This window comes from Echinops telfairi, unplaced genomic scaffold (genome assembly GCF_000313985.2).
Source record: "Echinops telfairi isolate 266 unplaced genomic scaffold, ASM31398v2 ScPeMD7_3533;HRSCAF=4204_1, whole genome shotgun sequence".
Classification (NCBI taxonomy): Eukaryota; Metazoa; Chordata; class Mammalia; order Afrosoricida; family Tenrecidae; genus Echinops; species Echinops telfairi.
Genome location: NW_022107432.1, coordinates 13,929,311 through 13,941,672, shown reverse-complemented (window position 1 = coordinate 13,941,672; position 12,362 = coordinate 13,929,311). Strand labels below are relative to the sequence as shown.

The following is a 12,362-nucleotide window of genomic DNA, read 5'->3' as shown; positions in this document are numbered from 1 at the left end:
GGAAGGCAAGAATTCTACTGTGGAACCGCCAAAGTTCTCATGGAAACCTATAAAACATGACATACCTCGACTGGGGGCATCTGTCAGTGAGGGATAATAGAATGTCAACCAAACCAATGTCAAACAGAGAACTTGCAGCAAAAAGGAGCAGAGAGGAGCCTACCAAGGGGCAACCACACCCCAAGGGCTGGGGCTCTAGCGGTCCTTTGCCTGGGGAGCTGTCTTATTTATGCAGCTATGTCAGTCCTAGGGTACTTTTACACCCAAGGGACCTCATGCTGAGGGAGGGAGTAATCATTGAAAATGAAGACAGCAGGGTGCTTGTGCCATATCAGACCTCCATCAACACACAACCCCAAAAGATCATGCCTGCGAGAGCTTTGTAAATCAATTCTTAGGGTGCTTGCCCTAGGGCAAATAGCACAACAAATTAATCCTTTTCTCCGTGAAAGGCAGCAAAGTTTGTATCTGCACTGAATTCAAATTGTTCATTAGCTCTGACATGTTCCTAATGAGGTTATAATGCTTTAGGACAAAGATCAAGTCACTGTGCACAAATAGCTAGAGAGAGAATCATAAGATAAAGTTAGAAGGACCTTAGAAGGCTGGGTCTCAAATTCTCATGTGAATCACCAGGGGATGGATTCTGATTCACTAGGCCTGGGTGGGGTACAAGACTCTGAATTTTGAATGAACGCTAAGATGCTGCTGATGCTGCTGAAGCGATGCTGGCCTATGGACCAACCTTTGAATTGCCAAGGTCTTAGCAACCATCTCATTCACCTGTCTTTTTCCTAGAGGGTCAGACACGAAAGCAGAGGGCTATATCATGGAGAACATGCTGAGACTTCTTAAGGGTTCATGAGGACTGTGGGAACTCCACCATCCATGTGTGGGTCTACTTGAAGTTAAAAAAAAAATGCCAGGAAGTAGGGTGGCCAAGTGTCCTGGATGTCTTGGGACTGAGGAGAAAGCATTTCAAGATAAGAGATTTTCATTTTAAACTGGGAAAGGGCTAGGCAGACTGTGGCCTGTTGCTCATTCTGCTAAAACCACAGAAGCAGCCAGGTGCCGTGCAATGGATGGCCACTCATGGTGGCGCTCGGCATAGCGGGGAGAAAATTGCCTCTCTTTCTTTTTACAGATCATTTTATTAGGGCTCTTACAGCTCCCTAAAAATCCACACGTCAATTGACTCAAGCACATCTGTACATATGTTTGCATCATCCCTTTCAAATCATTTTCTTTCTTCTTGAACGCTTGGTATCAGCTCCTCTTTTGGCCCTCCTTCCTCCACCCTCCCACCCTCTTAGATTCTTGGTAAATTATAAATTATCGTTATTTTTATATCTTACACCATTCACTGTCTCCCTTCACCCATATTTCTGTTGTTCATCCCCGTGGGGGTAGGTGGGGGCAGTTATATATCTATCATTGTGATCAGTTCCCCCTTTCTTCCCCTCCCCCCACCCCATCCCACCCCACTTCTCCTCATAGTATTGCTAGTCCCATTGCTGTTCCTGAGGGATTTATCTATCCTGGGTTCTGTGTGATAAGAGATAGCTCTTATCTGTACCAGTGTACATGTTCTGGTCTAGCCAGATTTATAAGGTAGAACTGGGGTCATAATAGTTGTGGAGGGGGTATTAAAGAACTTGAGGAGTGATGTGTGTTTAGTCAGTGCTATACTGCACCATGGCTGACTCATCCCTTCCTTGTGACCCTTCTGTGAGGGGATGTTCAATTGTCTACTTGTCTATAGATGGGCTTTGGGTCTCCATTCCAACCCTCCTCATTCGCATTGATGTGATTGTTTGTCCTGTATCTTCTGATGCCTGATACCTAATCCCATCAACACCTGATGGTCACACAAGCTGGGGTGCTTCTTCCATGTGGGTTTTATTGCTTCCCTGCTAGAGCCAAGCCTCGTCTTCAAGGCACCTCTGAGTGGGTTGGGGGCACCAACCTTTCCATCACTCGAGTAACACATCTAGTCAATGCTTGGCCAAGTGGAGGTGCAGTGAAAAGAGGAAGGCCTTCATCAAAATGGATTGACACGGTGTCTGAATAATGGACTCAGGTGTAGGGACAATCGTGAGGATGGTGTAGGACAGAGTGGTGTCGCATTCTGTTGTGTACAGAGTCGCAATGGGTCAGAAACAACTGAAGGCACATAACAACACAACAGTAGCCCACCTTTTAAATCTGATTAGAATATGACATTGGACCACTGTCTTATTGAAATAATAAAGCCTTGAGTGATAAAGGAGTTTCAAGTAGAACACTTGGAATAAATATCATACGAACCCATTACATGCCTTTGAACTACATGAGGATGTTTTATTTTCCTCATTTGTAAGAAGCAGGCAAGAATAAATCTTAAGCTTTTATAAATCTCTAAACATTCATAGACAACATTCCGTGGTCAAAAAAATCACAAAAATAGCAATAAAACCTAGGCTGCATCCTTGAGAAAAAGGACATTAAAATTATTAAAAATAAAAACAAGCCCTTTTCTATTTTACTTACTGAACTTGGGCCCATCAGACAGAACAATAAGCCATCTGGAAAGTAAACTGCGCTATGGCTCCAGCACAAGATGTCAAGGTGCTGATTCGAAGTGCGGTCAAGGTGCAGTTACTGCAATCCTAACCACATCCACTCGCATTCTCTGAAATTCACCTGTTCCGGTAAGATGCCAATGTGGCCTGGCGGAATCCTTGACTTAATATTCATGAAGTTCGGATAGTTAAAACAAAGGAGGAAATAAGGGGGGCTAAATATATACAATGCATTTGAAATAGGTAAAAGACAGACCCCTAGACACTCAGCAATCATTACCTGGAAATTAAAGAGGGCAGAAGCAATCCTATTATGCATTATAAACAGCCCAGCTGCTGACTTAATGGTAGTTTGAGTAGCATAACCAAGGAGTCCTTGTTTCAATATTAATAGGAAATGTATTGTACGGATCCAATAGTTCATGAAATTAACAAGGAAAATGAACGGGAGTGAAGCATCTTTGCAAGTAATAGGAGGCCTCAGCGATTGCTTTCCTGGAGCATACTGAACTCTTGAAAAGAGCTTGGGGAGCTTACATGTATATAAATGAGAATGGACCTTATTGGGATTTTTTTAATGAGACTTTTAATTTAAATATATCGCAACTTCTCTGTAGGTCTCAGGTCTTTTTCAAGAGGAAGATATTAGTGCAAAATATCAATGAGAGGTCACAGCTCTGAGATTGGGTCCAATGATATCAAAAGTCAGCTGCCATTTGACTCACCCTAAAACGACCTAAAACCCATGATTTGACAGCTGTCAAAGTGTTCCCTTATCACTTTTGTGCAACTAAGTAGTTCCAGTTGAGAATCAAGCAGATCATTTCCCCTCTCTACCTCTCAACAGTCAGAATGACAGATGCAGGCTTATTGACACACTAGATAAAGCATAGCTGATGGTACTCACAAGCCAATAGACATACGATGAAAGAGGATGTCTTCCCCGCAGACACTACCCTGGACCAGCTGACCGAAGCTTGCATTGACCAAACAAAATGCTGGCAGAGTGTCCATTGAAGCAAGGATGTGACTTCTCCTTTTCCCAGACAGAGACCCATCCACGTCTTCCAAAATTGCTGCATGAGGAAATGGGAACGCTACCACATTTGTGGAGTTGGGAAACCTTAGTTGTTTGGCCTTCACAGTAAATCCACCTGTAAATAGGGAGGCAGAAAGACTATTAAGTCCCAAATAGCATTGAGGCCAACTGGAGTGCTCTAAACACTTGAAATTGCATACTTATACATTTTTAAAGATATCCACTTATTCATTCAAGAAAAAAAAATATTTTAAGTGTTTACTATATGCAGGGTCTGTGATAGGTGTTGGAAATACAAAGATAAACAAGACTGCCTTCATGCTGCCTGGAGCCTGGAGCAGTGATTTTCAACTGGGTTTGGGGAGAGGGGCCTCCCAGGGAACATTTAAAATAATTTGAGAGCCTTTGGGGACTACATCTGGAAGTGCGGGGGCAGAGTGTGCTACTGACCACTAGTAGGTAGAGGGGATACTGTGAACCATCCTACAATGTACAAAACAACAACATTATCTAGACTTAAAAATCCGCAATGCTAAGGGTGAAAAACTCTCATCTAGTGCGAAATAGACACCTAGAAGACACATTTACTAATTACTAAACCCTAAGGAATTCTTAGAGGCAAGGATGCAGGGACTGCATCGCACATTATTCTGGACATGTTAACAGGCGAGACTAATCCTTGGAGAAAGACACCGTGCTTGGTAAAGTAGAGGGACGATGGCAAACAGGAAGGTCTTCAACAAGAAGTATGGACACAGTGGCTGAAACCCTGCCCTCAAACATGAGAGTAATTGTGAGGCAGGTGCAGGACTGGACTGTGTTTCATTCTGCTGTATGTAGAAGGTCACTAAGAGTCGGAACTGACTAGCCAGCACCTAACAACTGCAGGGAGCTCTGGGGCCATAGTGGGTTACAAGTTGGGCAGCTAACCGCGGAGTCAGCAGTTTGAACCCACCAGGCGAAAGATAAAGGCTTCTGTTCCCATACAGACTTGCATCTTCAGAAACCTACAGAAAAGTTCTACTCTGTCCTATAGGATCCCCGTGAGTCCAAGCTGACTAGATGGCAGTGAGAAGGGTGCTATAAGTTGCCCTGGTGGCACAAAAGGTAAGCTCTTGGTGATAACGCAAAGGTTGGCCATTCAAACCCATCTAATGGCTCTTTCATCAGAGAGAGAGCCGGTGGTCTGCTTCCATGAAGATCCCAGCCAAGAAAGCGTGATGAGGCACTTCTGTCCTGTGTGGCTTTTATGAATCGGGATATTCTAGCAGGCATCCAACAGCAACAAGAAAGGTGCTATCATTTAATCCTTCAATCTATCATTTCTATCACAATCTAGAGATGCTTAATTCTATCATTCATAGCTCTTTGTGGTTTATACTGTAGACATTTATTCTCCCAAACAGCATTCAATAATGTGGGGAAATAGTACTACTACTAATAATGCACTCTTCCATTGGTAACTCTGGAGTTATACTTCTTGGGAGTTTTTGTTTCACACCCCTGTCATGTGATTTGTTGGGTCTGGCTAGTCCAGTACCCTGCAAAGACCCCACCGCAGAGGTCTCTCCTTACATGCATCCTTATCATTAAAAGGGAGCCCCAGTGGAGGACTGGGTCAGGTGTTAGGCTGTTAACCACAAAGCCAGTAGTTCAAACACACCAACAGTTTTCAGGGAGTAAAACAAGGCTTTCTGCTCCCATCAATATCACAGCCAGGAAAGCCATGGGGACAGGTCACCTCTGTCTGATAGTCCATATGAGTCAGAATTGACTCAATGGCAGTGTGTTCTTCTGGTTTATCATTAAAAGGAAAATAATTGATTACTCCTCCCCCAGGACATATAGTAACAAACTGCATTATTATATACACCATAAAATATCCATGAAGCTAAATAGTAGAAGATTTCAACTATATGCATTTAAGAAAACTATGCAGGCAGTTGACATAAATTCATGGTTTCTCAGGGTTGTCAAGGTGGCTTGAGGGATGACATGGTGGAGTGAAGGATTCTTTTGTAGAGAAGCATGACAATCTCTCTGATACCATAATAGCGAATAAACAACATTACACATTTGTCAAAACACAAAGAATTGTACAGCATGAAGAATGAACCTCGATGCTAGAAAATGCAAAACTAAACCCATAGTGGTCCACTTGATTCCCACTCACAGCAATGCTGCAGGACTTAGCAGCCTTTCCATGGTCGTGTGTGCTTACGGACCCAGACTTCCACATCTTTCTCCCACAGGTTTGAACCAGTGACCTTTGGGTTAGAAGCCTAGCACTTCTGCTACTGTGGCACTAGAATTCCTATGACCTTTAGTGAGTGATAATGTGTAAGTATCAGTTCATAAAGTGTAACAAATGTACCTCAAAAAGCAAAATGCTAACAATGGGGCAGTAAAGCCACACAGCCACAGTTCCACTGTGCCAGCTGTTGTAAGTCGTTTGTAGGTCATCTCACAGCACAACCACCTATAGCGCTGCACTTCGTCACACGGGACTTCCCTGCAGTGGCTCAAGCACAATTGTGTCCTTTGATCACAGATGTAAATGTGTGTGTATTGTTCGTTAATATCCACATTCTGTTCCTACTACCCAGAAACCCTTCCTTGCCTCCTCCCCTGGCAAACTTCTGTTCATCTTTCAAATGGTTGAAAGTCATCACAGTGAATTCTTACTTGACCCCCTTCCTCAGGCCCTTCATGCACCTCTAATCCTGCACTCATCACACTGTATTAAAATGACTGACTTAGACACTTCTCATGCCTGGGTTAAGAACTCCTTCAGGACATGCTGTGGATAAGCACTGGACGATTAATCTGAAGTTCAGTGGTTCAAATCCATTAGCTGCTCCAAGGAGAAAGATGAGCTTATGTGCTCATGCAGAGATTGACAGCCTCGGAAGCCTTATACCAGGTTGCTATGAGTCATATAGATATACATATCTATATGTATATATATACATAGATATAGATATATAGCTATCTATATATAGAGAGAGAACAAAGGAAGGACACCTGTTGGCACTGTTGGGTAGGCATTGGACTGCTGACCACAAGGTCATGTGTTCAAGCCCACTAACCCCTACAAGGGAGAATGATTAGGCTAGTAAATATTTACTAACTCAGAGACCATAGATGGGGTCGTTACGAGTTGGAACTGACTCAATGGCTGTGGATTTAGAGGAACTATTTGGGGCTCTACGCCTGTTTGAACCAGTCCAATCAGAGCTGATCCAGTAAAATCAGAAGAGACCAGAATTTTTCAAACGTGGGTGACTTGGAATGCGAACCGGAAATGGGAAGGATTACTGGTCAAAACCTTGGAAGGGGGACTCAGAAAAGGCAGTCTTCTGAGCCGTTTCAGGAGCCTGGTGTGTGACATTGGATAATTGCCTGAACTATGGAGAGCAACACACAATCAAATGGTGTGGCTGGCCTCCAACTTTGAGTCACATACTACCATGTTCGCCTCATCTGGTGAAGAGATTGGGTTGCTTTACAATGTGCACACTACCTTTATTTTCTCAGACTTGGGAGATTAAGTTTCTAGCAGTGTTTTATCCCATAATGTTTCCCATACCTATTACTGTAACAACTTACCCACACTTTACAAATCTGAGTCTATTCCACATCACTGTACTAATCATGACTAAACCAGACCGAACTGGTTCAAAGATCTGATGTTTTCTTCTTTTACCCCCAGTTCCTTAAACAAAGCCTAGGTCAGCCTCTGAGAAGGGATTAGTACTCATAAATAGTGTGATATTTTTTCCCTGTCTTGTGAATAATATACAAAGGCGAAGTTATTACAGTACCAAGGAATTGTGATTTGAAATGCTCATCATAGGCATCTTATGTTCCCATTATTATTCGCACAAGCTTAACCCCAGACAGCACTCAAAAGCATGCGTTGGCTCTGCCTACATAGGAAAGGAAGCAGCAGCAGCAAAGTGGGGACTTTCTGTTTATTCATTTCATTAAAAAAACAAACAATGATCTAAATTGGTGATTCCACAGAGCATATTGATTTGAATTACTTGGTTTGGCTGTTTGCAATGATCAAATCAACTACATTGCTCTCTCCCTCTTTTCACCTTGGACCATGAGTCCTCCCAGCTAGTCCTCACCCCCTCTGAGATGTGGTTAACAAGTGAGCAGACACCCATAAGCTTCTCCTTATGCACATAACAAGCCTCAGTCTGTTAATAACGTTAAGTACCTGAACTCTGGCTCTTTCAAGAAAGGTTGCCTCTGTGTTAGGTTATATGTGTGGGCTCATCCATCCAACCCCATGCATTTATTTAATCAATGAACTGCCCATTAGGCACAGGCTCTCTGCCACATATTAACAATATGACCCTGGACAAGATAGACAGTCCAGCAGAGACAGCACTCCAAAGACAGTGTGTGACAGGGGCCAAAACAGGGAGAGGGTGAAGAGCCTCTGAAACCCCATGGGAAGACCTAGGTTAAGGTGACCAGATGTCCAGCTTTTGGCAGGACAGTCCCAATTTTTGGCGTTTTTTAAAAGTCCCGATTTTGGGAAAGAATGCACGACAAGCTAGGGAACGGTCTATTTGGTCCACATAGACCAAATTTTTAATCAGGGGCCGCCCCCACCACCACCACAACCTGGTCAATGATGTCCTGCTTTAAATCTGGTCACCTTAACCTAGCTGCTTCTGGGTGTTTTTGTTGTTTTTTTTCAGAAATGTGAGCAGTAGTTTCTACAGAAAAAGTCTTATATCAAAGAAATAATGTATCACAAATGTTTTGCCGCTCTTGATCATATTCACTGAAGGATTGCCCTTATTGAACATTGGTCCTGACCGTTCAAACAACTTACCCTGTCCCTTGGAACATCCTGAACATGTCCGGATGGCTGTGCAGTTGCTGAGATCAAAGTTAACAAAGGTTGTGTTTGATATCATCAGCTCCCATCTTTTGGGAGTTTTAATCCCTGCAGCCATGCACACATTCTCCTGGGATTTAGAGAGAGGAGGAAGGAGAAGGAATGGGAGAAGAGGAAGGACAGAAAGGGAGAGGGAGGAAGAGAAGGAGAAGGAAGCGGGAAGGAAAGAGAAATCAAACTAAGAAAATTGGCACATGAAATACAATTTAAGGAATAAAGTTAAAAATTAAAGACAGCGAGAAAATATTGGCAAATCACATCTCCAATAAAGCGCTGGTACACACACTATGGAAAGGAGTGTCAAAACTCGAAAGATAACCCAATTTAAACATCCAAAAAGGAACCTGAAAGACACTTCATCAAAGAGACTGTTGATATGGGAAGTAAGCACATGGGGGTGAGAAATTCATAATCAGTAACCATTCCTGGTACTGTTGGGTCAATGCCATCTCATAGTAAGTGACCCTGTGGGAGCAGAACTGACAAGAGTAGAACTGCTTAGTGTTTCCAAGGATGCAACTCTTTGTGGACACATGCTGCCACATCATTCTGCCAAGGCGTGAATGGTGGGTTTGAACTGCTGGCTTTTCAGTTAGCAGTCACGTGCTTGACGAGTGTACCACCGGGGATCCTATTGACCATTGGAGAAATATGATGAAGACCACAAGGAGATACACTACACATCTATTAACGCCCAAATCCCATTGCTATCTCAGAGATTCTCACTCATAGCATCTCTACAGGGCAGTGGTTCTCAACTTTCCTAATGCCACGACCTTTTAATACAATTTCTTATGCTGTGGTGACCCCTAACCATAACATTATTGTCGTTGCTACTTCATAACTAATTTTGCTACTGAATCATAATGTAAATATGATGTAATGTAAATATCTGATATGCAGGATGTATTTTCATTGTTACAAATTGAACATCATTAAAACATAGTGATTAATCACAAAAACAATACATTGTGAAATGTTTATTTCTAATTACAAATAAATGAAAATTTGTCTTGAAGCATGGTGTAGCATGGGTAACTGTCTTCATATAACAACAGTAAACTACATTGCTACATTTTGCGACAGTATGCAGAAAAAGCCAACTTCAGTGCAAAGGTTGAGATAGCTTCTTTCTCACCAGATCAGAAGTTCTCAGGGCAGTCTTTGCAAGAGCACAAGGAAGATGCCTTCCACAACAAGTCTACTTCTGTATTTAGACTTGATAACCAACAAGCTGGAAAACTCCGTTTCACAAAAGATATGTTGTTGGAAATGGAAGAAGAAAGCACAACACGGTCTCAGACAGAATAGGATATAACTGCAAATACTTGATCCAGAATTTTGTAACTGGCATGCTAGAGAAATCCATTCTAACCGCATCACTGTTAATAAGTTGAGTGAACTCCTCTTGTGCTGTCTCAGGAACATCTTCAACTTTGACTGTGAATGGGCTTCTGTCAAGTTCAAATGGGGTGTCAGGTAGACTTGGAAAGTACAATGAAATTTCTTCTGCAAGCATGTGCAAGAGTTCTTTCACAAAAAGTATCCTGGTAACCCTCTTGTCTGGTTCAATGTCATGTTCCTCAAAGAAAGCAGATAAGGTAGGCAACATGTAAATTTTATTTTCATCCAGTTTTGTTGTTGCTGTTTTTCCAAAGCTGAAGTTCCATTTGGAATGATTGGATCTTTTCAGACAAATCGGGGCATATTGCATGTACACCTTGCAGTTATAAATTTAACTCATTCAAGATGGCAAAGATGTCAAGCAAGTAAGCTATTTTCTACAATTCACTTTTTCTTTTAATTTTTTAAAAATCATTTTATTGGGAGCTCGTACAACTCTTATCACAATCCATACATCCATCCATTGTGTCAAGCACATTTGTACATGTGTTGCCATCATCATTTTCAAAACATTTTCTTTCTTCTTGAGCCCTTGGTATCAGCTCCTCATTTTTCCCCTACCTCCCCCACCATCTCCTTCATGAGCCCTTGATAATTTATCAATTTTTTGAAATTAAAACACTTTATTGAAAACAAGTACAGAATATAAGCTGATTTTCTATCAGAACTCTGAGAACTTTTAAAACCAGATTTAAATCTAAGCTTATTATTGTAATAGGTTTAATTTTCCAGTTTCCAACCTAGAATGTACACAACATGTTAGCGCTAACAAAGAAAATAATCAATCTAAATTGCTCATAGAGAAAACCAACAAACATAAAAGTGTCCAGCTAAAACCAAAGCAACCCCAACCAAGAAATAGATTCCGAGAAGCTTATTAACCCTCCAATTTCAAACAATCTCCCAAGGGAAAATGACTCGAGTATCATAGCAATTTTTTTGATAAAAAGCAGAGTCATTATCATTAAGGGAAATTACATTATATATAAGAAAAATGTAATGCTGCTTTTAGAGAATAAGGAAAAGTAATTTCCGTGTTGGAGAGTAAGCATACTAAATCCTTTCCATTCAACTGGTCTTTGTTAGAGATTAAAATACCTGTTCATGTAAGAAAAGTAATATGAACATGAAACACACAAAACCAAACTACTCAACAATTTTTTGCTCAATACGATCTTAGGAGAACCAACCATGTGATTTCAAAATCCAAGGATGGACTGGCCCCACAGCATTTCCTCCTCCGTCCTTTCTTCGCCTTGATCCTTTTTCTCCTTTCTCTGCTTAACGTTCCTCTTTCTTAGACGATACTTCTCTGCTTGTTTTCTTCCTTTCGACACTTAGGCTTTTCTGAACTGACACTAACTGCAATTCACTTTTATCGCTGAAAACTGCTTCGAATTGAGGTATTGCTTTCTGATTAAAAAACATTTTGAATTCATCACGCAGCTCAAAACAATGTTTTAAAACTTTTCCTTTTGACAACTGTCTCACTTCAGTGTGAAATAGCAGAGCATTATTTAGCGCATCCAACTCATTGCACAATTGCAAAAACAGTCAATTGCTTAAAGTGTTTGCCTTTACAAAATTGACAGAATATATGATGCTTTTCATTACTTCTTGTAACTCTTCTGGCAGTGTCTTCATTGCTAATATTTGCTGATAAATCACACAGTGAGTTCCCCCGGTGCCTTTTGGTGACTCATTTAGTACCAAATGTTGAAATCCAGATCAACATCCTAGCATAGCTGGAGCACCATCTGTGCAAACACCACAAACCTTTTCCAAGAGATCTTATGCTCTTTCAGTAATGAACCAACTATGTCAAATACATCACGTGCAGTAGTTGTTGTTTCAAGAGGTTTGCAAAAAAGAAACTCATCTTTAAAGTTGTCATCATTAATGTACCTCACGTAAGCTAGGAACTGTGAACAGTTTGCAATGTCTGTAGATTCAAGCTGGATGCTAAATATTGGAAGTGGAGCAAATTTAATTTCCTGGATTACCTGCTCAAGAATATCAGCAGATGTGTCATCTATTCTTCTGCAGACAGTGTCATTAAGATAAGGAAATTGCACTCAGTTTCATAACAAATTTGTCTCTGATCATAACTCAAACAATGCCTCTGGCCACTGGCAACAGTAAATCTTCAGCAATGGTGTGAGGTTTCATAGCTTTGGCAATTCTTATTGCCACCAAATATGAAGCTTCAACAGCTGCTACGTTTTGCTTGTGGTACTCGCCACCAGTGTCAAGTCTGGCTTTCTTGAGTCAATCAGCTTTGTTCTAAAATAGTTGGTATCCTTGCCAGCAAAATGCGATGCTTGCTATCAAAATGGCACGTTAGTTTGTTCGGCTTATAGAACTTAACAACAAATAACACATGGCAGTTTCTCAATTCCTGCTGTAATTATTGAGGTAAAACCATACTGTAAAAAAA

The 12,362-nt window shown here is 41.4% G+C and overlaps 1 protein-coding gene across 1 annotated transcript in view; it reads right to left on the bottom strand.

Moving 5' to 3' along the window:
* The window catches only part of PKHD1 (PKHD1 ciliary IPT domain containing fibrocystin/polyductin), a 579,560-nt gene that overhangs the window by 292,287 nt on the left and 274,911 nt on the right, over positions 1-12,362 (bottom strand). Inside the window, exons 48-49 of the mRNA XM_045294754.1 lie at positions 8,456-8,591; positions 3,469-3,715 (exon numbers count right to left, since the gene is read on the bottom strand). Coding sequence (XP_045150689.1) covers positions 3,469-3,715; positions 8,456-8,591 — 383 coding nt within the window. The remainder of the gene's footprint in view (positions 1-3,468; positions 3,716-8,455; positions 8,592-12,362) is intronic.